Raw genomic sequence first — 27,267 nt, 5'->3', positions numbered from 1 at the left:
TCGAGAGACTGGAAAGTTACACAGAAGTGAGCTCTACTGTTTGGAGAAAGTGTTCTTTCATCTATTATCCATTGAAGCATTGAGTCAGCGCTCGAGTTATGCAAATTACCCAACTCTTTTTATCAACTTTATTACAATAAAAGGAGGGGATTTATCAGAGGGAGAAGGAAATGATTGATCGTATTTTTGTTTCAATTGATTTTATTTTTTCGCATTCCCCAATGCCCAGAGATAACGACTGTAGTCCCAGATAATGTCCTCGGCGTCGCTGAAGAAGTGCTCGAAATTGGAGCGAGGATCGCAATTGGTGCCTCTGATGAGACGATCCAATCTGCGCGACATGATTCGAAAGTTTATGTCGTTGAAGTCCTGCACGTCCAGGGCTATTTTTTGATATCTGTTTGTCGCTATCCACAGCTCCTCGTGCCTCTCAGTTATGTGTTTTGGAATTACTTTCACTCCGCTTACGAATTGGTAGTAGTCAATGTCATGGTCAAGAATTACCTGGAATGGGATAAAATGATGAAGTGGGAAGTGGAGAGATGATTAATGCTCGGGGATTTCTGATGTGCTAATGTCTCAGATCGGGTTAGGTTTTTATATGGTACAGTAATAAGTTTTTATGTTCGCTTATATGGTCTTCTGGCATCCCGGCCGTAAGGCAGCGCTTCAAGATAAAAATATTTTAATTTAATAGTTTGATATAATATTAATAAATATTAATTATTGATAACAAATATAAATATTTGTTATATTTTATTGTTTCTATCTCATTCATCCCTATTTACTTCTATCTTATATGATAACTCATGCAGATAACTCATATTCATCAGAAATGTTTTTTTCCGCCTTGAGGGAATACCATGAATGAAATTTCTACTTGAAGATATCCAAGAATTTCAACGTTCTCTTCGGAATCCTTATTAATATTGTTAGCTGAACATAGGAATTTTATTTCACTTTATTATTGATAAGATTATATTAAAATTGAAATGGAAATCGCATCGCACGTTTTAAACAGAATCATTTTGCAATGATTTTATTGCTTCAACGTTTTTGTATGTGAACTTGATTTCCCATTTTAAAAATTGGAAAAAACAATTAGGCAGTGACATCACTATGGATTATTGATGAAATAATTGAAAAGTTGCTGTTACTGCAAAATATCAATGAATTTTTCAATGTAGAAATTAGTTTCTCAAATTCGAAATGGATTTATGACAAGTAGAAAGGATGATTGATGTTCGATTTCTGATGTGTTAATATTTCAACTCGGAAGGATTTTTTTATACTGTAGTTATATTTTTTTATACTCCGGTTATATGTTCTTTACACTATAGTGGTTCCGGAAATTTCAGTAGAACGAGTGTCTGACCGGATGCGCAGGAAACCAGTGCGCACACAGGGAGTACCATGAATGAAATTTCTACTTGGGAATAGCCGAGAATTTCAACGCTCTCTTCGGAATCCTTTTCAATATTGTCAGCTGAACATAGGAATTTTATTTCACTTTATTATTGATAAGATTATATTAAAATTGAAATGAAAGTGGCAGTGTACGTTTTAAACAGAATCGATGCAGACGTGACGACATGTGCGAGATGTCTCCATATACATATCAGTAGTGAAGTGGTAAACGGAGATAAGTCGACTCATCTCCCAGTTGAGTTTTTGAGGAATATTTCCGAATCTAAGGGAGATAGCGAAATTTTTGTAATCACATTTGTTGTAGCACTCAATCGGCTCCACAAAAAAGTTCGTAACGAAAATTTTGCTATCTCCCTTAGATTCCGAGATATTGATTGAAAACTGGTCAATAGTCAAAAATGACTTATCTCCTTTTACCACTTCGCTACTGATATGTACGTTATTTTGCTCTCAGTCACTTTCAAAAATTTCTCGCTCGCTGTGCCTTGAAAAGCCCACAGCCAACTGACATGTTTAGAATATTATTGAAAACTGGTCGAGACGTAAACCGTGAAAATGCAGAGAATTCTGCAGCGAATAATGCGGTTTTGACCCACATCTCCGCGACCACCCGTCCCACGCCGCATGCGTACCCCCGAAGGTCGCCCGTTAATTTAACACAACAAATGTTAATATCTCGAGGATTATTAGTTGTAGGGACATAAATCGGAAACCATGTCACTAGGTGTGGAATTCCCTGCATTTGTCCGTGGCAGGTCTTCATAGCTTTTTAATGGGCTGCGAAGTATTTGAATTGCCGGGTAGTTTTTATTAGAACGAAACGCACATTCTTCGGAAATTTTCTGCGTGATTTAGAATAATTTTCCGTTTTAGGGAATTGATCAGGTATTCAAACGAATATGCGTCGGATTTTTTAATTGAAGCAATATCCCTGTTTTTTTTTTTTTTTAATTTGTGGAAAAAATTTAGTTTTGAAAAAATACGTGAAATTCTTTTCTCATTTTATTATAGTTATTGTGGTGAATTTGAATTCTCTGAAGAAGTTTTAGTTGAAAAAATGAGGGTTTCGAGGCAGAAATCATTTTGTTTTTAATTCCAGTCTTCCAAGAGAACACGTATGACAAAATTTCGTGAGAGAACCTAGCGAATTCGTTCGACAATTCTATTGGATTTCTATTCAATTTTCTATTAGTTTTTGTTATTAGTCTTTCTATTAGTTATTTTATCGAAAAAGTCAATGGAACTCGATTTTCTATAAAAAATTTTCGGCTTAAATTTCTCAATTTTTTTTGTTTTCTTGATAAAATGAAAAGAAAAATAAAATGAACAAAACTTTTTGAATTTTAGTGACTTATTCTATAGATTATTTTCTTTATTTTAGAAATTCAATAGAATTGTCTAGCGAATTCGCTAGGTATTTTTATTAAATTCTTTCATGCATGAAGTGGAGAAAAATTGCTGTTTTGCGAAGAAATCTCACAAAATTTCAAGTTCCAGTTAAAATTCAAGTGAACTTAAGTATTTCGAAGTAGGAAGAATACCACAATTCCACAACTTCCTAGAACTTTCAATTGAACATGAATCAATTTTAAAAAATTTTCAATATATGCAAAATCGAAAAATATATTTGGCAAAAAATCCCTAATTTCCATTAATTGTCATTGAATAATTGAACTCAAATCTACATTTTTTTATTTTCTCGTCAAACTGCGATACTTCAGTAGAAAATTTCAAAGACGAAGCACATATGTCAATGATGAAAGTTCTGCAGAAATGTCGCTTGTCTGAAATTTCCTAAATTAGTATGAGAAAAACTTCAAAGAATGGATTAGTCCCTTTAAAAAAATGAACCTACAATATTTTCCGGAGCAATGGTTTTGTGCATATTCCAGCAGGCAATGGCATGCTGCTGAATGAGGCCAAAGAAGAGTACTCCACTGGCTGAAAATGCCATACCAGCAGCTTGACTGGGTAGTGCCCTCGATACGAGAGTGTAACGTACGGGAACAGAATGAGAGTCATGCAGATTAGAGGTCTCAGCTGATACCATGTCGTACGAGGCGAGTGGCCGGAGCATGAGGTATCTGTAATTCTCCTGTGGACTCACTGGGGGACTCAGTGCCATTCCGAGTACACCGTCGTCCAGGTAAAAATGCTCACCAGCCACCGTGAAATTCGCTGCTGCTTCCTGAGAGGCAAATGCCGGTGACTCGAGACGCCACAGAGTTGTCCCATTGTAAATGACTAGACCATTTCCCGTCGTGTCTGCCATATAGACCTATTTAATGTTTCGGTAATCAATGTGATAGACAGCATGCAGAGGGAAAAAAATCTGGATTGCAATAGTTCAAAGAGCAGAAATTTGGGGATTTCAATGAAATCTTCACTGATTCTAAGAGAAATTTCTGAGAATGAGAAAAAAAATCTCATGAAAAAAATTCAAACAGAAAAATCGAAATCTATTGACTTTTTTCCATCAAATATTTAATAGAATCTACGCAAAAAACAAATAAAATTTGAACCAGAATTCCCTAGAATTTTAATGTAGAATTTTAATCCCCATTGAATTTCTGGAACATTCCAAAAGAATTTCCTAGAGAATTCGTTAAGGCTTTCTATACTGTTAGAAATTTCTTGGAATTTTAGTCACAGTGTCATCTGAATTTTCCATTATGTGAGTTTGAATGCAATTTTAAATGAAAGCGTTCATTAAATTTCTCATTCATCTTGAAAATTTAAGAAAACTCTTCTTTGGGCTCGTGGCCAATCACGTGAGTAGAAAAAACCAATGCAACACGTCGTGGAACATGTTCTTCCGCAGCTATTTTCACTTTTACGATTTTGGGGAAAGGCCAATGCCAATCCGCGGACGGAGAAAAGTGAAGATCAGTACGGGAAATTATCCACTGAAATTTCAAGCAATTTTGTCACTTAAAATTCAGAATTTCAGGGAAAAATCAATGAGAACTCCAAATATCAGTTCAATTATTTCTTGAAAATTAATTGAAATCAGTAAAATTACGGTAAAAATATCCTTGAATTTTTAATGAATTGAAAATTCAAATACATTGAGACATTCTCGTCTTACCATTCCTCAAAAATTTGGAATTTTGAATTCTCCGTGAAATCTAAAATTTCATGATTTTCCCCCCTAAATTGTATTCATGTAACTCTCGTGAAAATTACCACTCAACCGTCCATGAAATTTTAATTTTTCTCTAACAGTGTAAACGGTTTTTTTATTTTTTGCTACTACCAACAATTACGTATATGCAATGTAAATACTTGACTGAAGGCCCTCGGGCGATGGCCATTTGCAAGTTCTCGCAGGAATTTGCAACAAATTTAGTTAAAAATAAAATAAACATTACATAAATTGGTGGAAAGTGGAGCGGAATTTCCAACGAAGCGAAACCATAATAATCGGCCGGATGGAGGCTGTTTAAATGAAGTATCAACTCACATGGGTTTTCTTACAATTAAGACCCTCGGTTTCTACCACTGGGGTCACAAATAATCCCTGCTTTGTTATCGCATTCCGTGCGATGCTTCGCGGGATCTTCACTCGCTTCAGCAAACGATCTGTGTGGAGATCAAACGCGAGCAGCTGGGCTGGACACACATGCTCTTCCTCGATCTTTCCAGTGTCCAGCACCCACAAGCGATCGCATTCGTCTATCTAGAGAAGTAATTGAATTAATCTATTCGATGCAAAATTAATTTCTTTCAAGGTATTGAGTATTTACTGCGCAAACGCTGCGACAACTGCCCCTGAATTTTAGTAATTGTGTAGCGAAATTTTCTTATAAGATTTTTTACCAAACATCAACTGAAAATTTGGATTTTATGTGCAAACTATCACGTACGAAAAAATTCAATAGAAAACTTAGCAAATTCGGTAGAATATTTGCCTGGAATTCTCTAGAAATTCTATTTGTTTTTTGCGCTCATTTTCGGAGATATTTGATAGGAAAAAGTCAATAGATTTCGATTTTTCTTCAATACTTGGGCATGAATGTAATGCAAAACAAAAAAAAAATATAGGGAAAAAACTTAGAAAATCCGTGAACAATAATTTTAATAGAAAAAATCTTAAGAGAAAAATTCAAACAGAAAAATCGCAATCTATTGACTTTTTCCCTACGATTTTAATAGAATTTCTAGAGGATTCTAATAGAATTTTCCAATTTTCCAATTTTTGCCATAATTATTGGTGTTTCTGCTGTAATTCTGGTAAAAAAATCCTCAAAAGTGCGTTAGATGTTCCCTAGTATAAGCCTGAAGATCTGAAAAAAGTTTGGAAAATCGCACAAAGTTTGGTGAGTTCTGTCGGCCGTCACATGCATCAAAAAAATAGAAAACATTACGATTTTTATTGAATGAATTTTTGATAGAGACTTATCCCGTTCCAATGTTTTCTATAAAAATCCTGTAACTTTTCAATTTTTTTATTAGGTTTCGTATTTGACAATCCATCAAAAACAGAAAACCGCAAAAAATTTCGGCCCCAGAATTCGTATAGAAAAAATTTCAAAAGAATAATTGAACGAAAAATAAACATCGCGAAAATAGAAGAGAATGACGAATAGAATATAAATGGCATTATTGAAGAGTTTCAACTGAAATTCTATTCAATTGACTAAATAATGAAACCGCATTTTTCTATTTTTTTCCATACGTTCATTCCACCCCAGAATTTCCTAAACTTCACAAAATTCCAGTTCTGGTAAGTCTACTCACAGCTACACGAAAGACACTCGTAATCCCATAACAATCGCCCTCGACCGCCCAATTCCAGTTGGGATAAGGCGCAAGTAGCGGTCCTCCATATCCAAATTCTTCAGACACTGTCGTCAAACTCGCTGGCACCCCCGGCCTCCTCACCACAGTGACAAAAGTCTTGAAATCTATCCAAAATCATGAAAAAAGATCCCCCAAGCTCCCCAAATTCGTAACAAAAAACACGAACGAATTTCTTCTTCCCGAGAAAGCGGAAATCAATTTCCCTGGGAAACCCGCTTACGCAATTCCCGCAATAATCTTTCCGTAATTGAAAGAGAATTAGTTCTCTACGAAATGTGATTATGGAAATTATCCGGAAAAATAGAGTGACTGCCTCAATGATTCATTAGTCTGATCCGAGAACATGAGGCCATTAATTACCGGATCATTTCAATTTCAATTGTCTGCACACTGTTAGAAATTTCTTGAAATTTCAGCCACAATGTCATCTGCATTCTCGATGTCTTGAGTTTAAGATTCATTCAGCATGAAATCGTTCATGAAATTTCTCAATGTTCTTGAAAATTCCAGCAAATTGGGGTTTTCAGACGGAGAGAAATATTCAGTAAAAATTAAGGAACAATTCAAGCAATCCGCAATGGGGAATCGTTTTCCGGCAATTTTTATAGGAATGGAAGTGAAGAAATCTGAAACGTGCAGTGAATTTTCAGGTTCATCACCGAACAAAGTACGAAATTGTCACGTAATTTTTCCCGAAGAAGTAAAATTTCACAGAAACTTACCGACTTATTATGCCTTCGAAACCAAAAATTCTTGAACGTTCAACAATTTTTATGAAGCTGGTGAGTTATTTCTACGTTCCGTTCCGTAAAATTTCTCAATCGTTGGAGAAAAATTACGGAACGACTTGTTGTGCCCACAGCGGTGAGTCATCGGACGGGCGGTTAATTTTTACGAAAGAAATCGTAGAATTGACGTGGCGATTCGTACAATTTCATTTCCGACTCACCCTTTTTACTGAATTTTACTTCGCTCACGGATCACCTTTCGAACCGTAATTTTTACGTTTTTTTCTGGTAATTTTTATTGAATTTTTCTCTCTGCGCATGATGAACATTAGACGCATTATTATATTCAATTCATTGAGATATAGACCTGGAAATTGAGAATTCCTTGAATAGTCAAGAAATAAACTGATTCGTCAAAAAAGAAATGCACATAAAATTTCGTGTACTAGAACAGGACGCGCATATTGTCTTCCATGGCTGGAAGAATAGTAAAACCTTCCGTTTCAAACTCTCATCAATTTTTATCTCAATAATAATGCCGCAAAAATGAATAGTTTCAAAGTTTTTCACAATGAGAATTTAATTGTTAAATCATTTATTCAGAATCATCATAATCCTCTTCATTTGCTTCTTCGTTTCTCTTTTCCTTTTTGCTTTTCTTCTTTTTTTAGGAATGTATTATGTGCTAACATATATACTACGAATAAAAATGAATTTCTCTTTTTTCACAATTACTGTAAACAAATAATTACAGCACATAAAAAAATATACATAGACATCATATTTCATTACTTGATAAGCGCAATAGAGGTATCAACAATCGTTACACTGGATTTTTCAATTCAAAGAAGACAAGAACGTTGTTTACTTGAAATTTCAAGACTAATTTTCCAACAGTGCAGAATAACGAAAACAGAAAAAGATACTAACTGTTCCGGTATTTTTTCTTCCTTCCGTTCCAAACATCAACATCAATGATTACTGGTTTCGTGTAATTGTACTGTCCTGAAAGAATGGCCGCTGCTTTGTGTGCCTCGCTCTCCCACAGATAATCGATCCATGACCACTCGTACAATACTTGCAACTTTCCGGCATTGATCACCGGTGCAGAACAGAGGAATGACAAAAACCAGAGATACTTGTGCATACTTCCGGTGACACTTGAACGACAGATTGAGATGTGTTTAGTGACAGAGTTGAATAATCGGTGGATATACTTGGCATTCTTCCAGGGAGGCACCCACCCACTCCTCCAACAGCACTACTAATCTTCCAGTTATCACAATTTCAATTATAAAATCGGAAAGGGAAGTGAATTTTTAATGAAACACTTGTCGCGACGCACCGACAAACTGTGAATTCATTCCACTAGTCAGTGATAATGCTGGAGTGGAGTTCGGGCTTGTGAAAGTGTTTGTTTCTATGAATTTTTATTACAAAAAACACATGCGTGCGCAGTACATTTTTTTAATGTAAAGTCACTGAAGTAAGCGTGCGAGCAATTTGCTGTCAATCACATTATAATCGTTTGCATAACACTGGAGAAAAGGGAAACAGGTATTTCTTTTGGGTTTCAATTTTACGCGTGAACATTCAGAGAAATCGCCTGTGAAGTGATAAAATCACGTGAGGTTTATTTAATTTTGGCGACTTTTTTCAAGTCGGAGGAGAGTGAGCGAAATTTCAGCCAATATTTTGTATCGAGAAGATTAAATTTCATTTTGAATCAGCAATGTGTTATCGCTTTTTTAAATTTTTTTAATTGTCGTTTGTTAAAGGGTCTCATTGGAATTTCACCCTATTTTTGAAAATACCGGGAAGTTCTTTAAAAAATTTCAGGAGCACGCGCGAAAACGTTTAATAGAAAAGCCTCGCGAATTCGTTAGAAAATTCTATTGGATTTCCAGTAGTTTTTGACTGATTCTATGGAAATGTTCAATAGAAAATCAATAGAATTCGATTTTTTCTTCGGCTCAAATTTCCCATATTTTTTTCATTCAATTTTTTTCTCCTCGTCAAAAAAAATCAAATTAAAAAACTTGGACAATTCTGTTTGTCTTTTCATTTCATCAAAAAAATCAAACAAAAAAACTTTGAAAAATTGAACCGAGAAAATTCTCTAGAAAATATCTCAATAGAGAACGTTGTACAAAAAAATCTAATTCTTTTGACTTCTTCTAAACAATATTTTCCATTGAAGAATCCGATAGAGTCGGCCAAAAACTAATAGAAAGTTCAATAGAAATCCACTAGAGTTGTCTAGCGAATTCGCTGTTTTTCTAATAAATTTTTTCATACGTGTCCTGGATTCAGAGACATTAGTTTGTTTATTTTATCACTTCACTGGCAAAATCTCACTCAATTATTCTTCAAATGATAGTTTCTACGATGAAAAAAATTCTCACGATGGGTTTCACTCGAAATAACTCGATTTACCACAGACAAAGCTGATCCAAACGGTCCAGCAGTCAATGCTAAACTGTTATAAAACCCATGGTATCTCTGGGATACCTTGGTTTAGTATTGCTAAATCCAGCCACAACTAATGGCTTTATGATTTCATTTATGTCATCTGATTAAATGAATTTGAATATACTTTCTAGTTGTGGGAAATATCGGGCGAGGTCATTTCACTGGGGAAGAGTGTTGTTGTATAAGTTAAGGGCGTAGGGATCGAGGCGGTGGGGAACCGGTGAATGGGCGCGAGTTGAGTCGGGACGAATTCGTAGGATTCTCAAGTTTATTTCTTGATTGTTCACTCGTCGTGTGAAGAACTTCTGGAAGCGTGAGGAGAGCAGCCAGATGTTGCCGTTGTCTCGATTTACGTATCTTAATTCGGCTATGAATTGGAACTGCTCGGGCTGATATGCAATTATCCTGTGGAGAGCAAATTCAAGGATTAGGTGGTGCGGTTATTAATTATTCATTTTATTCTACTTTTTTGGTACTCATTTAGTTGTTTTTGTTTTTTATCTTTGTTTCATTTTTAAGAATATTCAAATATCTTTTTCATCACGCTGTGACGAAAAGTGAACTTTTCGGCACGCTCCGCGTGCCTAAAAGTCCAATTTCCACCACATTGTGATGAAAAATATTGTTCGTAACTCGTGAAAAAACACTTTTTTGCACTCGTTATGAAATATACTATTTTGTCACTGCTGCTACGTTCAGCCCGTGTCGAAAAGTGCCTTTTCGTTTACTAGTAAACGAAAAGTCGAAACTTGTAAACGAAAAGACTTTTCGTTAAGCCCGAGGCGAAGCCGAGGGCTGCCAACTTCACACTCGTTGCCACCCCGTCGCACTTGTATCGAAATATACTATTACAGTTTGGTAGACCACGCTGTGGATTCAAGCTTTTTCAATCATCAAATTTGTCAATTGAATTGCGTAAGAAACATTTGAACAAATCATGAATATTCAGCGAATTTTTTAAACATTCGTTGTTCATAAATAAATAATTGAAATTGTTTCAACTTTCGGAAATTGCAAATTTTTTAATTATTCCATCAGTCTTTCTCCAAAAGTAAACTTTCTACGTTTTTGCAGATTTTTTAAATGTTTTCCAACGGTTCAATACCGAGATTCGAATTCCGACATGGAAAGTTTGAATAATAAAATAATTGTAAAATGTCCGGAAACTTAGGGTCAAATGGGGCTCAAATGGAAGCTTTGATGGTCGACTAAAAAAATAGAAAAGCATTTCACTGGAGAAAAAATAGCGGAAGTACTTGGATATCCTTAAACAGATCAGTTTTTTCAAAATATCTCAAAATTGAAGAAAGTAGTTGTGAAAAAAATCTGCAGAAACACCGCCTGCTCTAAGAAATTCTATTCAAAATCTAGTAAAATTATTTTTAGTTTTATTAGAACTTTGTTGGAATTCCAGGCAAAATTTCATTTTTTGCGCCAATTTTTTTCAAATTATGCAACTTTGACGTTGCATAATGAATATTTGATTGAAAAAAAATCTACAGATGTTGATTTTTTTATACATTTCATCCTTGGGCTCGAGTTTTCCTAGATTTTCTTATCGGATTTTGTAGTGAGAAAATAAAAAAATACAGCTGAAAAACCTCCAAAATTTATGCCCGAGAATTTCTGTAGTAAAAAAAAATCGAGAGCATGATTCACACATAAAAATCAAAATCAGGAAACGAATAGAATTTTCTATTGAAATTCGACAGAATTTCAGTAGAACGTCAATTTCCATAGTTTTAATAGAAATTCAATAGAATTCCCATTAAATTTTTCTTCCACGTTCCGAGGAAGGAGAAAAAAAAATGAAAGGTGGATTTGTTTCGACGATTATTCCCAAAAAATCTCGATAAAAACTACCGTTGGCTATTCGTATGTGGATTCCAACTGGCGACAGCAGTTTCGGTCAGCGGGGCAAATAGTATCGTGTCATCGCGAGGGTCAACAGCCATTGCCAGTCCCTGACTGGACTTTCTACCGACCAGACTGACGGGCAATTGTTCACCGAAGGGAGGAGGGCCTGATTGCAGAGCTGACGTTGGAATGGAGAACATGCGGTCTGTCGCAAGTGGTTGATAGTACACTTGACTCAGACGAGGGGAGAAGCCCAGGCCGACGATACCGTCAAACAGCTCAAATGAGTCTCCTGCGATCTACGGAAAATAATTGAGAGAGTTATTGTATTCAAAGTATTGCAGTGAATGAAACGTTTTCATTTTGAGCCGAACCCCTCCGAAACGCACGTCTACACGGAGAGAAATATTAAGTAAAAATGACGGAACAATTGACGTAATCCGCAATGGGGAATCGTTTTCCGGCAATTTTTATAGGAATCGAAGAGAAGAAATCTGAAACGTTCAGTGAATTCTCAGGTTCGTCACCGAACAAAGTACGAAATTGCCACGTAATTTTTCCCGAAAAAGTAAAATCTTGCAGAAACTAGCTGACTAATTATGCCTCCAAAATAAAAAATTCTTGAACGTTCAACAATTGTTATAAAGCTGGTGAGTTATTTCTACGTTCCGTTCGATAAAATTTCTCAATCGTTGGGAAAAAATTACGGAACTTGTCCCCACAGCGGTGAGTCATCAGACGGGTGGCTAATTTTTGCGGAACAAATCGTAGAATTTACGTGGCGATTCGTACAATTTCATTTCTGACTCACACTTTTCACTGAATTTTACTTCGCTTGCGGATTACGTTTTGAAACGGAACTTTAACGTTTTTTTCTGGTAATTTTTACTGAATTTTTCTCTCCGTGTACCATACCGCGTGGTCTGTCAGACCTCTACTCCGTGTGAATCGCATTTCCCGTTTGTTTGAGCGAATGAATCAATCCCTTTTCCAATAGAATTCTAATAGAATTCTCTAGGTTTTCTATTGAATTTTTTCATGTGGTCCCACAGACCGGGAGTTCGGTGTAAAGGTCAAAAGAAATTTCCTGCTCAAAGTTATTAATATTTTTCGAAGCCGAAGGACACTGATCTTTATCTTCATTATCACCTCCTGGAGATTAATGTGCTTTGATTTGTAAAAAGATTCGGTTACCCCTTGAGGAGTATTTGAATCAATCATTCAACTGTTACTCGATTATTTCGACAATGGCCAGAGTTGTTCAATCTCCTTCAAATACCTGATAAGTTGAGTAATCCGGATCAGGGTACATTGATGCGTGGAGGAGTCTCCAGCTCCTGTCGGTCGCTCCATCGAATACAACGAGACCTTGAATGTAGAATTTATCAATCAGTCGCGGAGGCTGATGAAAACACACTCAATTCATTGCCCAACGCTCTTAAGACCGAATGATTTCAGGGGGAAATATCGAAAGACCTTTTCTGCGCGTGATGAAATTCCCGACAAAAGTTGTCCTTCAATATTTCCCCCCGAAATTACTTATTGTCAAGACAATTCAGTAGCGATGTGGTAAAGCGGTTTAAGTCGACTCATCTCCCAGTTGAGTTTTTGTGGAATATTTCGGAATCTAAGGGAGATAGCGAAATTTTCATAATTACATTTGTTGTAGCTCTTAATCTGTTCTACAAAAAATGTTGTAACATAAATTTTGCTGTCTCTCTTAGATTCCGAGATATTCATTGAAAACTGGTCAATCGTCAAAATTGTCTTGTACCGTTTTACCACTTCGCTACTGAATTCAATAGTTAACTAGCTGAGAATGAGCGATTTCTTAGATGATTTCTTATGCAGAAATAATTTACCGGGTCCAGTTGTATCAGTTATGTACACGAAAACGTCGTCGCAGGTATTTGCTGATGTGTCATCAATCACCAAATTAGTGAGGAGACTATTTGGTCTCAAGGACTGCACAGAAGACGTAAAAAATAAACTTCAAAGTAGATACTATTCAATATTATTTAAGAGAGAGTGGGTAAAATGGTCTGTTTTTAATCGTCAGTGGCTCGAGATCGGCGGAATAAAATTCAACAATTTTTCTTTAGTTTGAGAGAGATTCATCAGAGAGATTTCATCAGGATTCAGAATTAGACTTGATTGATCTGAATCGTATTATTAAATCAGGAGATATTGACGATTTAAACGGGGTCCATTTTACCTCACTTTCCTGCAGCACACGGAAATAGTGGATTGTGCACCAAAGGAGGAAAGCAGAACATTCCAACTCGAGGCGAAGGCGAGGGCAGTAAACACGCGAGTTATGATGTCCTATTGTCCTTCCTCAGTGCACACGATATTTTCCGTCATAACTGAACGGTTAATTTCGATTTTTCTCTGTAAATGAAAATGAGGAATGTGGGTTATGTCAAAAAGTTTGTATTTCGCATTCTGATGAACGGGAGGAAAGTGAATACTTCCCGCTCAAGGGTGGAAAGTTGTTCCTGAGGAAGAATAGTATATTTCTAATCTAGGGAGGGAAAATGAAGGATCCTCAGCCGCCAGTGCAATTACCAGCCGAGCCGAAGGCGAGGTTGGTAAGCACGTGGCTGAGGGTCCTTTATTTTACTTCCCGTGGTTAGAACGCGATTTTCCGTCTCGGCGTAGGCGCAAAGTCAGAGTTCCCTCCCGCGAAGCGGGAGGGAAATGTAACCTTGCGCCCGCCGGGACGGAAAAGTACTGACTTTCGTGGCGGAAAATCCAAACTTTCCTTTGCAGGCATGTTAAAAAATAAATATTATTGCATATGCACCTCGAGCGGGCAAAACATAACTTTCCGCTCTTGATGCACAATATACTATTTTCGTAATTCTCCATTTATCTGGAATAAGAGTGATTTTGGGAGATTAGACCTTTTGTCCTTTTGTTTTCATACCTGTCTGAAATACGCTTTCATCTAGGGAATTAAAATTTTTGTAGTAAATGGCTTATGAAAATTTTGATCATTGAATTTGGAACGATAGTAGACTATCATCACTGATATGTCATGTTCCAAAAAATTACTCCTTCTTGGAATATTTCCTCCTTATGAGTAAATAGTGGAGAAAATAATGGAGTAAATAATGAGTAAATAATGGAGATTGTCGAAACTTCTGAAAACTTTATTGTTTATAAAATAGTCATGAAAAAAGAGTCTATTTTCAAAAACTTGTTATCAACATAATCCATAATTCTGCAAAGAAGAAAGGAAAAACTATTTCTAACACAGCAAAAACGAATGTCTGAATTTCACACATCTTTCGTAGACATTTTTCGAGCACTAAAAACCATCTGAATAAAATGAAAATGTGTCTGAATTTCAGACGAACAAGTGCCCACCATCTCATTTCACGTTTGAAATTCAGACAAATTTTCATTTTATCCAGACGTTTTGTGTCTGAAAAACGTCTACAAAAGGTGCGTGAAATTCAGACATTCGTTTTTGCTGTGAAGTTCTGCTACTCCGCAACTTCATCCAATTAATCAATCCCCTATCAACAAATCAACTCACCCGACGTGGAAAGACATACGAGCGCACAAAGGTATCCGTCTGCAAGTCAAAAATAAGTAGTTTCGGCGGACAGACAACGCGGAAGTCGTCGAGGGACGTATTAATTCCACTATCAAGAACCCAAAGCCTGTTGCACTTGTCCACATTAACTCTATAAACGGAAATCAATCTAGAGCAGTTGAACTCTCCTTTACCAGCATTATGCCACTCCCAGGAGGGATAAGCTTGCAGTTGAGGACTACTACCGGGTGGTATATCCCGAGGAATGGCGCTCAGTGTTGCCGGTACCCCGGCACGCAATCGTGGAGTTGAAATGAAAATTCTGTGCCAGGCAACTGCAAATCCAGTCGGCACCACATTCTCCGGTCGATATTCATTCAAAAAAGCTCGATCGTAAGGCAGCGCGAAGTCCAGAAGTGGCCACTGGGCTATCGTGTCCAGGACCTCTGAACGTCCAAGACCCAGTGACAATAATGCTCCCAAAATAAATATAAAGTCCCTGGGGATTCAGATTATTTTAGATAATGCAGGTATACTACACGTCAAAATAACATTAGGCCCGGTTGCACCAGCTCCGCGTAACGAAACCGTCAGATAAAAAAAAGTAAATTTGGATGTTCGATGGATTATTTTACCCTGGAGAGTATCTCAAATTTATCCCAGGAACAGAAAATAAAATTTAATCTCAAGGTTAAATCAGTGTTAATTGAAGTGGGGCTACAGGATGAATAAAAAAGTATTCTTCGGGTCAAATATTGAAAAATGATGACCCCTACGATACAATTGACCCCGAGGATAATTCAGTACTGAAGTGGTAAACGGAGATGAGTCGGCTCATCTCCCAGTTGATTTTTTGAGGAATATTTCTGAATCTAAGGGAGATAGCGAAATTTTTGTAATTACATTTATTATAGCACTCAATCGACTCCACAAAAAAGGTTGTAAAAAAAATTTTGCTATCTCCCTTAGATCCCGAGATATTGATTGAAAACTGGTCAATAGTCAAAATTGACTTATCTCCTTCACTTTGCTACTGAATTTTACCCTGGGGTTTATTTGGAGAACAGGGCTTGGTGTAACCGGGCCTTATTCTGACAAATATTCTTCTGTAACATATAATTTTTGTTAATGAAGGCTATTTATTGTGATTAGAACATTCGTCAACTTTTGAACTTGAAAAATTCAATTTTTGCTGTTGTAAGGGAATTTTTACTCGGGAAAAATTTGCTGGTTTTTGGCGATGAAGAAAATTTGTTATTAGTGAGTGAATGAATACAAATTATGAATACGAAAAAAATGAATAGCAAAATCTAGCGCATAATCTAGGAAATTCTATCAAAACAACTTCCAGTTCTTCTAAAAATTTCTTCAATTAATTGAATCATTTCAATTGACCAACTGAAATATTTAATTGAATCGACAAAAAGTAATGAATCTTGATGCTTTATACATCTCAATCTATTTAACTGTTGAACTATTTTCATTTCAAAATTAGGATTTAAAACAGCTAATTTAGATATAATAGAATTTCCTCGCGAACGCGCTAGGTTTTTTCACTAAATGATGTTATTTCCACGTTTAGTTACGCTTCTTAGCAAATAGCGTGTTCTTGTAAGGAGCCACATGCCGCATTTAAAACTGAATAAGAAAGAAGTTGAATGAATGCGGTGTTTAAAGGGATTGAAAAAATCAGAGACCGGATGTGACGGGTAGGCGCGGGCTGAGGTGAGTCTGACCCGTCAGGTCGAACAATACTTCCCAATTAGTTTCCGTGTTTTGTCCATTTATTCGAGAAAAAATCGAAGGCCCCAAACTTTTATTTTGCCAGTGATCGGAAAACGCTTGAGACGATTTTGCTAAAAATCCATTTTGGTCTCATCATCCGCAAATTCATCGACTGCATGAAGATCAATTTAAAAAAATTTCAATTTCAACTTAATTACGACTACCCACACTGATGTTAACATCCCGATTTAACGCGAAGTGTGAACTTCGCGATTTCTCGCGAACTAATAAACACCAAAGAAAGCACCGCTAAAAAAACTTAAAGTCAAAACTAATAAAAACCTTACAATCAAAAACAAAATTCATCTCTGCAGAAGAAGTGATCAATTTTGCGCAAAAAGGTCTATTATTAATAATTTAAACCCCAATAGTTTCCAAGACATAATCCCTAACTTCTTCAAATGAAAACATTGTCATCATCATTTTCAAATTTTCGACAAAATTTCCCTGACCCATAACCGCCCCATTTTCCACTCCGGACTTTCAATTTCTCCCAGTCCTCCAACAACAAAGATTTCTCTGTACGATCAACGGCTCCTAAACCATAAATTTAAAAAATCCCGTTGTTTTCATTTTTCCGCCGCAATATTTACGGTGAGAAAGCCGTTGTTTCGCATCCAGCCCACTCGTTCTTTTCTCAAGCAAAAATACGAGACATGTAGCAATAAGCCATCCAACCCGCCGTAAAATTCACACACGAAATTTATCACCAATCTCCGGAATTTTTCTCCCCAAGGCCCCAGCATTTTCTCGAGCAAACTCCCCATACCCTCGCAAAATAATATCCCCACAACCTCCGCACAATTGCAAAACCCTGAAAAACGATCTTGTCGCCTATTCATCCAGTAATTATCTCCCCAATAATTAATGCACCTCCCGTAATTCCCAATAACTTATCCTGTCAATTGCTAATTACATCCTTTCGCCGGAATGAACGAGCAACCAAGCAAATACCACACTCAGCATTACCCCAGTCGCATTAATTCACTCGGAATGAATAATTCTATCAAATTCAAGTGCGGAACGAATTACTTTCTATCTTCGATTACCCGACATTTCATAACACCAAAGAACAGACAGAAACACATTGGCTTCGCGTGACCGCCAATGAATACGATACTGAAAGTTCTTTATTACACAAATACTTGATTACATCTCATCACCGACCGGCAATATCATTTTCAGTCGCCTATTAAGCCAAACAGCCACAATTAGCGATAAATGGAATAGAACAATGAGGCAGACAGCATTGTTCATCGAGCACAATGATCAATTCTCCTGACATTTAACACCATGTGGAAGGAAAGGCATCGAGAGTCCACGCAATCGGCCAACAAAAATTCGATTTTTTGCCGAAAGACCTCTCGCTTTTTTTTCTTCAAATTACCTCATGTCTGAGCTAATGAATGAAATGAGGAATTCAGTAATTCAGTCACTTCCCCGGTTGAAAAAAAATCCAATACGTGACCGGGTAAAACGGACCAGGAGCCACTGCCGCAATTGGAACACTGGTTAACACAGAGTTGCTGGCTGAACTACGGCGGATCTAATTCTCTAACGTTTGAGGCACAAGAACTGGAGGAATTGCCAGTAGCTGGCTCGCGGGGGATTGTTGGGAAGGGACCGGAGACAATCGGCTCCAATCGAAAACATACACTGGCTTATCATACGTGTGCGGCTTGCATCGACATACCCGGGGTATTGGATATGCTGAGAGAATGAACTGCCCTTCTCACGTCCCGGTTCCTGGCCTGCACCTGGTGACGCCCACACGAGGGGTGCGCGGGTTGCGAATCTACATGCGAGAAAGTTTTGACGTTGCGCGCGGTTTTGTTTTCTTGGGGCATTGTAGCTGAGACTCGGGGGGATATGGAGCACTTGGAGCCGGATGCCGGAGTGGTGTGAAGGTCCTTTGGTTATTGACAGCGCTAATCGTTTGCTGGGAGTGCGGCTTAATTTTTTCATGCGCGGGATTATTGCTTTGGAAGGATACACGAAGTTTACGTAGAAAAACGTAGCGTATTCGGTGGACGATTCTAAGGGATTTCTATTGAAATTAGGTTTTATCGAGTATTATTGACACATTCGTCGATTTGAGGAGACGGGGGACGAACGACTCCAATGCGCAGCCAAATTTCATCCCTCGCCCCCTCCCTCCTCCTCGTGAAGAATGTTAGTGGACGGAGAGAAATTTTTGATAAAAATTATCCTACCGTTCTGTAAAAGTGTATCATGAGTCATCGTTTCTTCATTTCTATCCCGAAATTTAGTAAAAATTGATATATGATGATCAAATTTTATTCTACATTAGAGAAATTTTATCCTGATAAAAATAAAAATTACTGTGCCGGTAGAGTAAAAATTACTGTACAAGTAAGGTAAAATTTACCAACCGTTCTAGAATTTTCGTTGTTATCTACATAAAAATTATTGAACTGGAGGGGTAAAATTTATTATGCGTCAGGATAAAATTTCTCTAACGTAGAATAAAATTTGATCATCATATATTAATTTTTACTAAATTTCGGAATAGAAATGAGGAAACGATGACTCATAATAAGCTTTTATAGAACGGTAGGGTAATTTTTATCAAAAATTTCTCTCCGTGTGGGCAATGCTCTCTTCTGCAGAGTGTAATTCAATTCAATATCGAAGTGATAAAACGGTACAAGTCAGTAAAAATTAGGGAACTCACAATTCGCTCACCGATTACGGAATCGACTCAAAAAATTTAAGTGATGGTATCGTAATTTTTCACAGGAGATTCATATATATTCATATATATTCATATATAGATAAAAATTGCGGAACGCTCTGGAAAAATTCCATGACAGTTCCGTAAAATTTCCTACATCCCGATTTCGCCCCGGAATTACGAAAAAGACGTAATTTTTATTGAATATTTCTCTCCGTGTATTGACCAGTTTTCAATAAATATCTCGGAATCTAAGGGAGATTGCAACATTGTTGTTGTAATCTTTTTTGTAGAGTCGACTGAGTGCTACAACAAATGTAATAACGAAAATTTCGCTATCTCCCTTAGATTTGGAAATATTTCTCAAAAATTCAACTGGGAGATGAGTCGATTTAAACCGTTTTACCACTTTGCTACTGCTTTCTTTTTAAAGATTGAGAAGATGGATATGGAATGGAAAAAATTGAAGTACGCGGACTTTGACTCGGGTTGGCCCACCTAACCGATACACGAGAGGGTGCTTGTTGTGTCAGTTTTATTACGACCATTACGGGACATAGCCCAATTCTCAAATAAAAAATAGAATTCTCTCCTCGATTAACAATACCTTCACTCTTAGCTCAACCATATGTAATTCTCACCGAATTACTCATGTTCATATCGCTCGCAATTACCCTTGGGGTTCCCACCCAAACGGGTTCTAAACACTGTTGACAATTTACATACGTGTCCTGTATCAGGTACATGAAATCACCATTGTCGGCTTCCCGCATATTATTAATTTATGACCCAATACTCCCCAATCTATCGAATCCGACACTCGAACACGAAGAGAAATATTCGTCGAAATTCAACAACCATTTGTTGAAATTTAACAATTGGTTGTTTAAAAAATTACTGCGTCTCCACCTATGTCTCTGTCCAGGTATGACAAGTTCCCAAGCAACATTTCCCCCAATTTACCCAAATTCCTAAAATCACTCCGTTTCGGTCACACAGATAATTAAAACCTAATCCTCAAACTTTCCTATTATAACCAAATAATCCACAAAATTCACCTACAACTTATTCTCTACTCACTACAATTTGTAGTACCAAATGTAGTACACTGATAGAAAGGATTAGTTATTGTTAATAAATGAATTTGGTTGAAGTCTAGGGTCTTTTCGGTCTCACCAAATGTTCATTCGTTAACACTCAACTCGTTCGAAATGGATGAATCATTCTATGAGTGTAGGGAACATTCGCATTTATTTTACTTTTCTTTATCTGCATCTAAAAATTGTAACAATTTCGAAAATAACGTCTATAACCCCCTGAATCCCATTTTTAATGTGAAATCGTTGATTGGAAATTTCATTTTTGGAGAACGCAAACGCACTGTGACGTCACAGCAAGGAAGTTGCCATGTGTCTCACTCACTCTCCCAGGGGAACCGGACGGAATCGACGCGCACCGTCAGCTGTGACCTATCGGTCTTGGCAGCGTGTGCTCGAGCGCTCACCTTTGAATTCCTTAATAACATCAATAAACCGTCTAATAACCAAATTTTTAATTGACTATTATGTTTACGATCCATAGAACCGTCCGGGAGAAAACTTCAACCGACTCGAAAAAAATGTGCGCGCACTATTCTAATGAACTTCGATACTATTGTCAACAATGTTCCGACAAACTGTTCATTAAATGGCATTCATCACCGGGGGAAACCTCACGAAAGCGTCAAAGAAATAATTACAGCAATAAATAACCACTTATCCTGACACCTGACATGACATAAGCCAATAAAACGAAATTGGAGGCATAAAAAATGATCGTAAAACTTGAACAACTCTTTACCGCAGAACTTCTCATTGTTTCCTGATTTTTCAAGACATTTAACAGCGCCTTGCCTTCATGCTATTCCAAATTACTTGCACATTAGATTAACTGGTACGCGATCGCGAGACACACCTCCAGTTTCACGTAATGTCAAGGCATTAAGTATCGATGTATATGTCGAGCCTTTTCCACTCGCAGCATAATCTGTTGCATTTCAAATTATCTGGAATTTCATTCCTATAATGACAATGTAATATCGCCATTTCCGTTGAACAATAATCTCAACGTGGGAAATCATGATCGACATTTCAAGGCTGGGCTCCCCTGCATTCATGCTTTTTGCTCGTGGGTTACGGCGAATAAGTTGGAGTAGTTTATGGGGAAATTAAGTATCCACAATTGTTCAGCAATTGTCTCTGACAATTAGCCCCCTTTACTCACTGCTCTACTTTATTTATGGGCTTTTTTCGTCGTTGATTTTGTGTCTTTTTGTTTTGAACAAAACTATCGTTGCACCACTCGCCTCTAGTGTGCGTGGAAGTTTATGAAAAGTTTAGCTTGCATCATTGTGCATTCGTATGTGCTCTAGTGCGTTGAAATGCGACGGGTTGCAACACATTCGCTACATCTTTTCTTATCGCGTATATGGGGATGTCTATTGATTTTGGTGGTAATGTTGGTGTTGGTAATTTCCGTTAGAGTATGTATTGATTCTCAATTGAAGTTGATTAGACATTTTCAGAAGAGGGACAGTGGTTTCGATTTAAGAGAAAAAAATAATGAGAATTTAGATTTCAATGACAATTCAATGAATTTCCTAATTTGGGAGCAGCAGGAAGATGAGAATTCCCTAACTTATTGGAATTTCCATCAAAACATGAATGGACAGTACCACACTGAGAGAAAAATATAATTCTTCTGACTATATTCCATTACCATCGAATTATAGTCAAAAAGTGCTCAACAATTTTTCATGGGTTACGGTAACTATGGCCGGAGAAGTAATTACTGCAATGGAATGTAGTCATTGCAACTATTTTATAGTTCTACTCATGATAGATTTGTCGTGGTTACTTTTGAACTTTGGTTAGTTTAACTGCATTTTGATTTGCAAAAATTACACTTGTGAAGTTACTATAATGTTATGTGCCGCATACAAAAAAAAATCGTATCGTTCACCGAAATGCCTCAACTATTTTCTTATTGTAAATCGAACTTCAGATTTTTCTCTCAGTGTAAATCATGCTGAATTTCCAATTCTTTGAAAATTCAAGAATAGTTAACTTTCATGGAATAATTGAACTGAAATTCTCAAGTTCCAGTGATTTTTCCAGTGATAATATTTGTAATTCTCAATGAAGAAATTTGTTGAAATTCCAGTGGAACAATAATGTGATAAAAATGACCAATTTAAAAAATTGAAAAAACATGCGGAAATTTCAAAAATGGAGAATCGCTTTGCTTCAAGCGACGAAAAATATTTGAGTCAAGAGGCGGATTATTCTTGTGAGATGATCCTGAGCCTTCTCAGGATGAAAATATCTCTCACACTGGAGTTAATCGATAAATATTTGATTCTTCAAATCCAGGATTACTATCCTTTCATGATTATTATTCTATTTGAGAATTCATTTCTTGTCTTTAAGGAGTTTTTTCTGGAGCAAGACACGTATAGTACTATAGACTAAAGAATAGGTACACAAGAAAAAGCAAATTAAGCGACATTTATTCCGTTCATAGAAAACGAAAATTGTTTAAAACAACTAGATCTATTTTGCAACAAAAATTTTCCATCTGAGAACGCTTTAAATGCGCAACACGAGATTTTTCATTCTCGATAACTTTCAAATTCCGACTTTATGAGTTGAAACAAGACTCGTTTGACATTTATTTTTCTCTCACAATCAATCTAGGAAATTCTATCTCACATTTATTGACAATTCTATTAATTTGCTGACATTAATATGAATGATACCTCTCCATTGGAATTCGCAGATATAATTTTAGCTCTCCATTAAAGTTCTGAAATCGTTGCATTGATTTCAAATTGGAGAACTTTCGCTCATTGAAATCCGAGCGCAGCAATTGGAGCCTAGAAATTTAAACTGTTTTGTTAATACGCTGTCCTGTAACCACATGAGAATTAAAATAAAATCTGCCATGCGCGAGTGATTAATGTATGAAAAAAAAAATTACGATCATATTTCATTGCCCGCCTATATTACGTGGAAATTATGAGGAAATTCCACGGATAAAGCTGCAACTGAGCTTAACGCGTATTGTAATCAATATCAGAGATAAATGATCTGCGGAATCAAAGAAAAAAATGCGATAACTCGTTCTGTCGACTGACCTTTCAGGTCTGCTCGAACGGAATAGCATTATACACCATTGATTCACAATATTATGCGATACAGACAGTGCTGACGGAGAGAAGGGATGTGTTACTATAGAAAAATTCAATTTGTTTCGCACTTACGCAAAAGTTGTCAGTCTACTTCTGTCACTTAAAAAAAATGAAAATAACAGCTCAATAAAAAAATATCAATAGGTTGATCATTGGGCTGGAAGTGTATTTTTTACTCGATTTTCCACATATGTCATGTCATAAAAAATTCATAGATAAGAATCAATTCAATTCACAAATAAAGAACAATTCGTGAAAATAATTTAATATTTTCTTTATTCCATAAAGAACTCTCCCTGAACCTTAAACTCAGTCTTTTCTTCATTCGCCTCCACAACTGTTACATTGAACAATTACATGATTGTCAGAGAGTGGTCAACCCCAACGCCGACAGTGCCCCTGATGAAATCAGGGAAGTTGGACTCAAGGACACGCATGCGTCCCCTCTTGTAATCGGGAATGACTTCTGAAGCGAAGGCGTACCCGTCGCCCTCGTACACCTTGAGGAAGTTCTTTTCGGAGAAGGGTGTGCAGACGTCCCACCTGTAGATGGGCTGCTCCCCCTCGTACCGGAAGAAGACAGCTGATCCATTGTCAGTGCCGAGCATGACCATTTTCTTGGGCTTGGGCCCGAGGTCGTGGATTTTTCCAGCAGCTGCGCCGTTCTGGAGCAACTCGGTGCGGACGCTGAAGAGTCGGGAGCCGCTGAGGTAGGAGATGAGGAGGACGCCGGAGCCGTCAGGACGGTGAATCAGCGACGGGTACAGGACGTCTCGCTTTGCGCAGCCCACGGTCGTCGCCTTGGGGAGGACAACGCGATAGCCCTGACCCGACGTCACGTCGTACACCAGAATCGCTCGGGTGGCTGCATCAGTGACGTAGATGAAGGCGCGACCGTCAGCGCTGTAATCAGCTACGACGTACTGCAGTCTCGATGTTGAGGTTGCCATTCCACTCAGGTCGATAGTCTTGACCATCTGAAGGCAGTTGTGAAGTGGGTAATAACGGGTTATTTACTCTGTTTCACTCCCCCGGTAATGAAGTGGTTTGTAAAGTGGGAAGACCTACCTTTCCAGTTTTCACGTTGATGGCTACGACCTTGGGCGAACACGTTCGCACGGGCTGGGGCTCGAGGGAGTCCACGATGCCCGTGTCGAGGACCCAGAGGATGTGCTGGGGATCGAGGAAGAGGTCCACCACGCTCTGGAATGCACCGCAGTTGCCTTCCTCCTGGACCGACCAGCAGGGGTACGGGCTCAGGCTGGGGTAACCGACCTTGCAGAACAGGGGGATGATCCCCAGGGTTATTGGGACACCTTTCTTAAATCTGTTGGTTGCATAGAAGGAGTCTCATTATTTGGTTATTCAATCGTGGGGACTATCCATTTCTTCAGTTGAAAATTTTCTGGTTATTCATATTGAGAATAATCCCGGTTTCCATCCTACCTCATCCAAATCCCATCCAATTGTTTCCTATGACGTCACAAAAATGGGGAACGCTATGTAAATTCCCTTCTTTAATGTAAAAATGAATGTTGTAAGAAGGACGGCGGAGCTCAATATGCACCAGAAATTTGAAATGGAGAAATGACTAGCAGCCGGATAGGTCAGTTGGGAGAGCACCCGATGCATAATCGGAAGGTCCCGGGTTCATATCCCGGTCTGGACTATCCATTCTTTCAGTTATTCATATTGAGAATAATCCCGGTTCCGGTCCTACCTCATCCAAATCCCATCCAATTATTTCCTATGACGTCATTAAGATATGGAACGCATTATAAATTTCCTTCTTTAATGATGTTGTCAGAAGGAGGCTGAAGCCAAGTGAACTTGGACTCTTCATTTTTAGATTTTGGAAGAAAAAAAATTAAGTCAGAGGTGAGAATTATAAAGCCTTCAGAGGTGAGAATTATATAGCCTTGACGGAAAAGTTGGTGACTGAGGTAGTGGAAAGGATAAAGATTAAGGGGGGGTTCACCTTGGAGAAATAACCTTTTCCTTTTCCGAGAAGAAAAATTGGAATAGTATTTTACGCGGGATTTTTTCTGAGGAATCCGATTTTGTGAGTCGAATTTGTCTCCGACCGATAAAAAGAGAGATTCGATTCATTTTTAATGTGGTTATTTTTCCTAATCGGATTTCGACCTATCAGAGCGCAGTATTTGAGGCTACCCGATAGTTTTATTTCAGATATTTCCTCCTAACTTTTGAATATTTCGCAATAGCTCTCTTGAAAATTCATAATTTCATGGAAAAGTCAGTGGCAAGTGTGAATTTCGGTTTAATTATTCCCGGAAAATTCATGAAAAAGCTGAAAAATTGAGAGAAATCTTGCGTTGAATTCCAGATTGCTCTGAATTTTCAGGGAATTCCTTCAAAATTCTTTGAATTCACAGAATTTTAAAGAAATTCCCAGAAACTTCAAGGGAATTCGGCAGTGAATATTCATTTTCACTTGAAAATTCACGTTAACTGTGAAATTTCCGTCTTCCAACCGCTAAAAAAATGGGACTTCACTTAAATTTTGAGAGAAACTTGAAATTCCATTGACTTGTTCTCCTTAAATCGAATTAAAAGTCTTCTTCCGGAAAATTCAACCAAATTTTTGAACAATCTACGCTTAACGCCAATATGACGTTTGACGTTGATTTTTCCCCCTAAGCCGCATTCAGTGTCACTGCCCTGAAAATTCAAAAATACATTTACCGGAATTTTCTGGTTTTCCATTCATGTTCAGGAAAAAATGGAACTGAAATTGACAGTTCTCTTTGATTTTCCCCCGAAATTGTGAATTTTCAATGACGAAATTGCTCGCAATTTCAGTGGTAATCAGATCCAATAAAAATTTCCAAAGAGTGTACGGGGAATTTCCGACAAAAATTTTCAACAGTGTACCTAGAATACCGCATAATTTTTAATTCAGTAGCGAAGCGGTAAACCGGTTTAAGTCGATTTTGACTAATGTCCAGTTTTCGACGAATATCTCGGAATCTAACAGAGATAGAAAAATGTTGATCATGACCTTTTTTATAGAGCCAATTAAGGGTTATAAAAAAGGTCATGAGAAAAAATGTGCGATCTCTCTTAGATTCCACGATATCCATCAAATACTGACCAAGAGTCAAAATTGACTTAACCCGGTTTACCGCTTCGCTACTGAATTGATTTTGTTCCCCCCGCGTTATTCACTTCTCAAATTTACCTAGGCAATGCAACAATAGCGCTGTCCTTCCAGACAACAGCGCGGGTAGCAATGACATTCTTGCTGATATATTTCCCACCATTCCTGTAGAGGCTCTCGGTGAGATCACAGGGCCAGTCAATAGGTCCCCCAGTCCACTTGGTACAGTCCTCGGAAGATGGACCTCTGGCAAGAGTGCACCCGATGGCGAGTGACACTACCAACAACTTGATTATCATTCTCTTAGTTTAATGATTAATTCAACACCGCTGACTTTAGTTGGTAAAAATAAACGACTGATAATGTACGGGAGATCCAACAATTATATATACTTCATCCTCATTTTGTTTGGAATTTTGAAATTCACGGAACCAGAATGGTGGTGTTTTTTCAAAAGAATCAGACGGATGCGTATCGTCGTTATTTCCGCATTTCCGTCAGCCGGAAGCCAGAAGATGTTTTCGGAAGGAGCTGATTTCGAAATCCCGGAAGATACGGCAAGTTTACAAAGAAATTCATGCAACATTACGTATATGCGGTTATATA

The 27,267-nt window shown here is 37.5% G+C and overlaps 3 protein-coding genes across 3 annotated transcripts; all 3 read right to left on the bottom strand.

Moving 5' to 3' along the window:
- Positions 1–201: 201 nt before the first annotated feature.
- LOC107040753 (major royal jelly protein 1) lies at positions 202–8,106 on the bottom strand. The gene is made up of 5 exons (XM_029126287.1): positions 7,890–8,106; positions 6,169–6,335; positions 4,892–5,107; positions 3,284–3,706; positions 202–504 (listed from the first exon to the last, which is right to left on the bottom strand). The coding sequence occupies exons 1-5, from the start codon at positions 8,104–8,106 to the stop codon at positions 202–204; spliced, it is 1,326 nt and encodes a 441-aa protein (XP_028982120.1).
- A 1,112-nt stretch (positions 8,107–9,218) lies between these two features.
- Positions 9,219–18,130, bottom strand: LOC107040758 (protein yellow). Its single transcript, XM_015260977.1, has 6 exons — positions 18,005–18,130; positions 14,833–15,331; positions 13,151–13,253; positions 12,568–12,656; positions 11,295–11,587; positions 9,219–9,836 (listed from the first exon to the last, which is right to left on the bottom strand). The coding sequence occupies exons 1-6, from the start codon at positions 18,007–18,009 to the stop codon at positions 9,590–9,592; spliced, it is 1,236 nt and encodes a 411-aa protein (XP_015116463.1). The 5' UTR covers positions 18,010–18,130; the 3' UTR covers positions 9,219–9,589.
- Positions 18,131–23,793: 5,663 nt separating this feature from the next.
- Positions 23,794–27,019, bottom strand: LOC107040763 (major royal jelly protein 2). The gene is made up of 3 exons (XM_015260981.2): positions 26,743–27,019; positions 24,609–24,867; positions 23,794–24,517 (listed from the first exon to the last, which is right to left on the bottom strand). Exons 1-3 carry the CDS (start codon positions 26,958–26,960, stop codon positions 23,894–23,896), a joined length of 1,101 nt encoding a protein of 366 aa, XP_015116467.1. The 5' UTR covers positions 26,961–27,019; the 3' UTR covers positions 23,794–23,893.
- Between the last annotated feature and the right edge of the window lie 248 nt (positions 27,020–27,267).

Source organism: Diachasma alloeum, unplaced genomic scaffold (genome assembly GCF_001412515.2).
Source record: "Diachasma alloeum isolate Michigan unplaced genomic scaffold, Dall2.0 Dall_scaffold_00343, whole genome shotgun sequence".
Lineage (NCBI taxonomy): Eukaryota > Metazoa > Arthropoda > Insecta > Hymenoptera > Braconidae > Diachasma > Diachasma alloeum.
Note: the sequence above shows the minus strand (reverse complement) of the source record. Positions and strands in the feature narration are given on the sequence as shown.

Coding starts and splice junctions, on each gene's coding strand:
- LOC107040753 (XM_029126287.1), bottom strand. CDS start 8,106: ATGCACAAGTATCTCTGGTTTTTGTCATTCCTCTGTTCTGCACCGGTG. Junction 6,336..7,889: donor GAAGAAAAAATACCGGAACA/GTTAGTATCTTT, acceptor GATTTTGGATAG/ATTTCAAGACTTTTGTCACT. Junction 505..3,283: donor CCATTGCTCCGGAAAATATT/GTAGGTTCATTT, acceptor ATCCCATTCCAG/GTAATTCTTGACCATGACAT.
- LOC107040758 (XM_015260977.1), bottom strand. Junction 12,657..13,150: donor AACTGATACAACTGGACCCG/GTAAATTATTTC, acceptor TCTACATTCAAG/GTCTCGTTGTATTCGATGGA. Junction 9,837..11,294: donor CCACATACGAATAGCCAACG/GTAGTTTTTATC, acceptor TGCTCTCCACAG/GATAATTGCATATCAGCCCG.
- LOC107040763 (XM_015260981.2), bottom strand. CDS start 26,960: ATGATAATCAAGTTGTTGGTAGTGTCACTCGCCATCGGGTGCACTCTT. Junction 24,868..26,742: donor GCTATTGTTGCATTGCCTAG/GTAAATTTGAGA, acceptor TGCAACCAACAG/ATTTAAGAAAGGTGTCCCAA. Junction 24,518..24,608: donor TCAACGTGAAAACTGGAAAG/GTAGGTCTTCCC, acceptor AACTGCCTTCAG/ATGGTCAAGACTATCGACCT.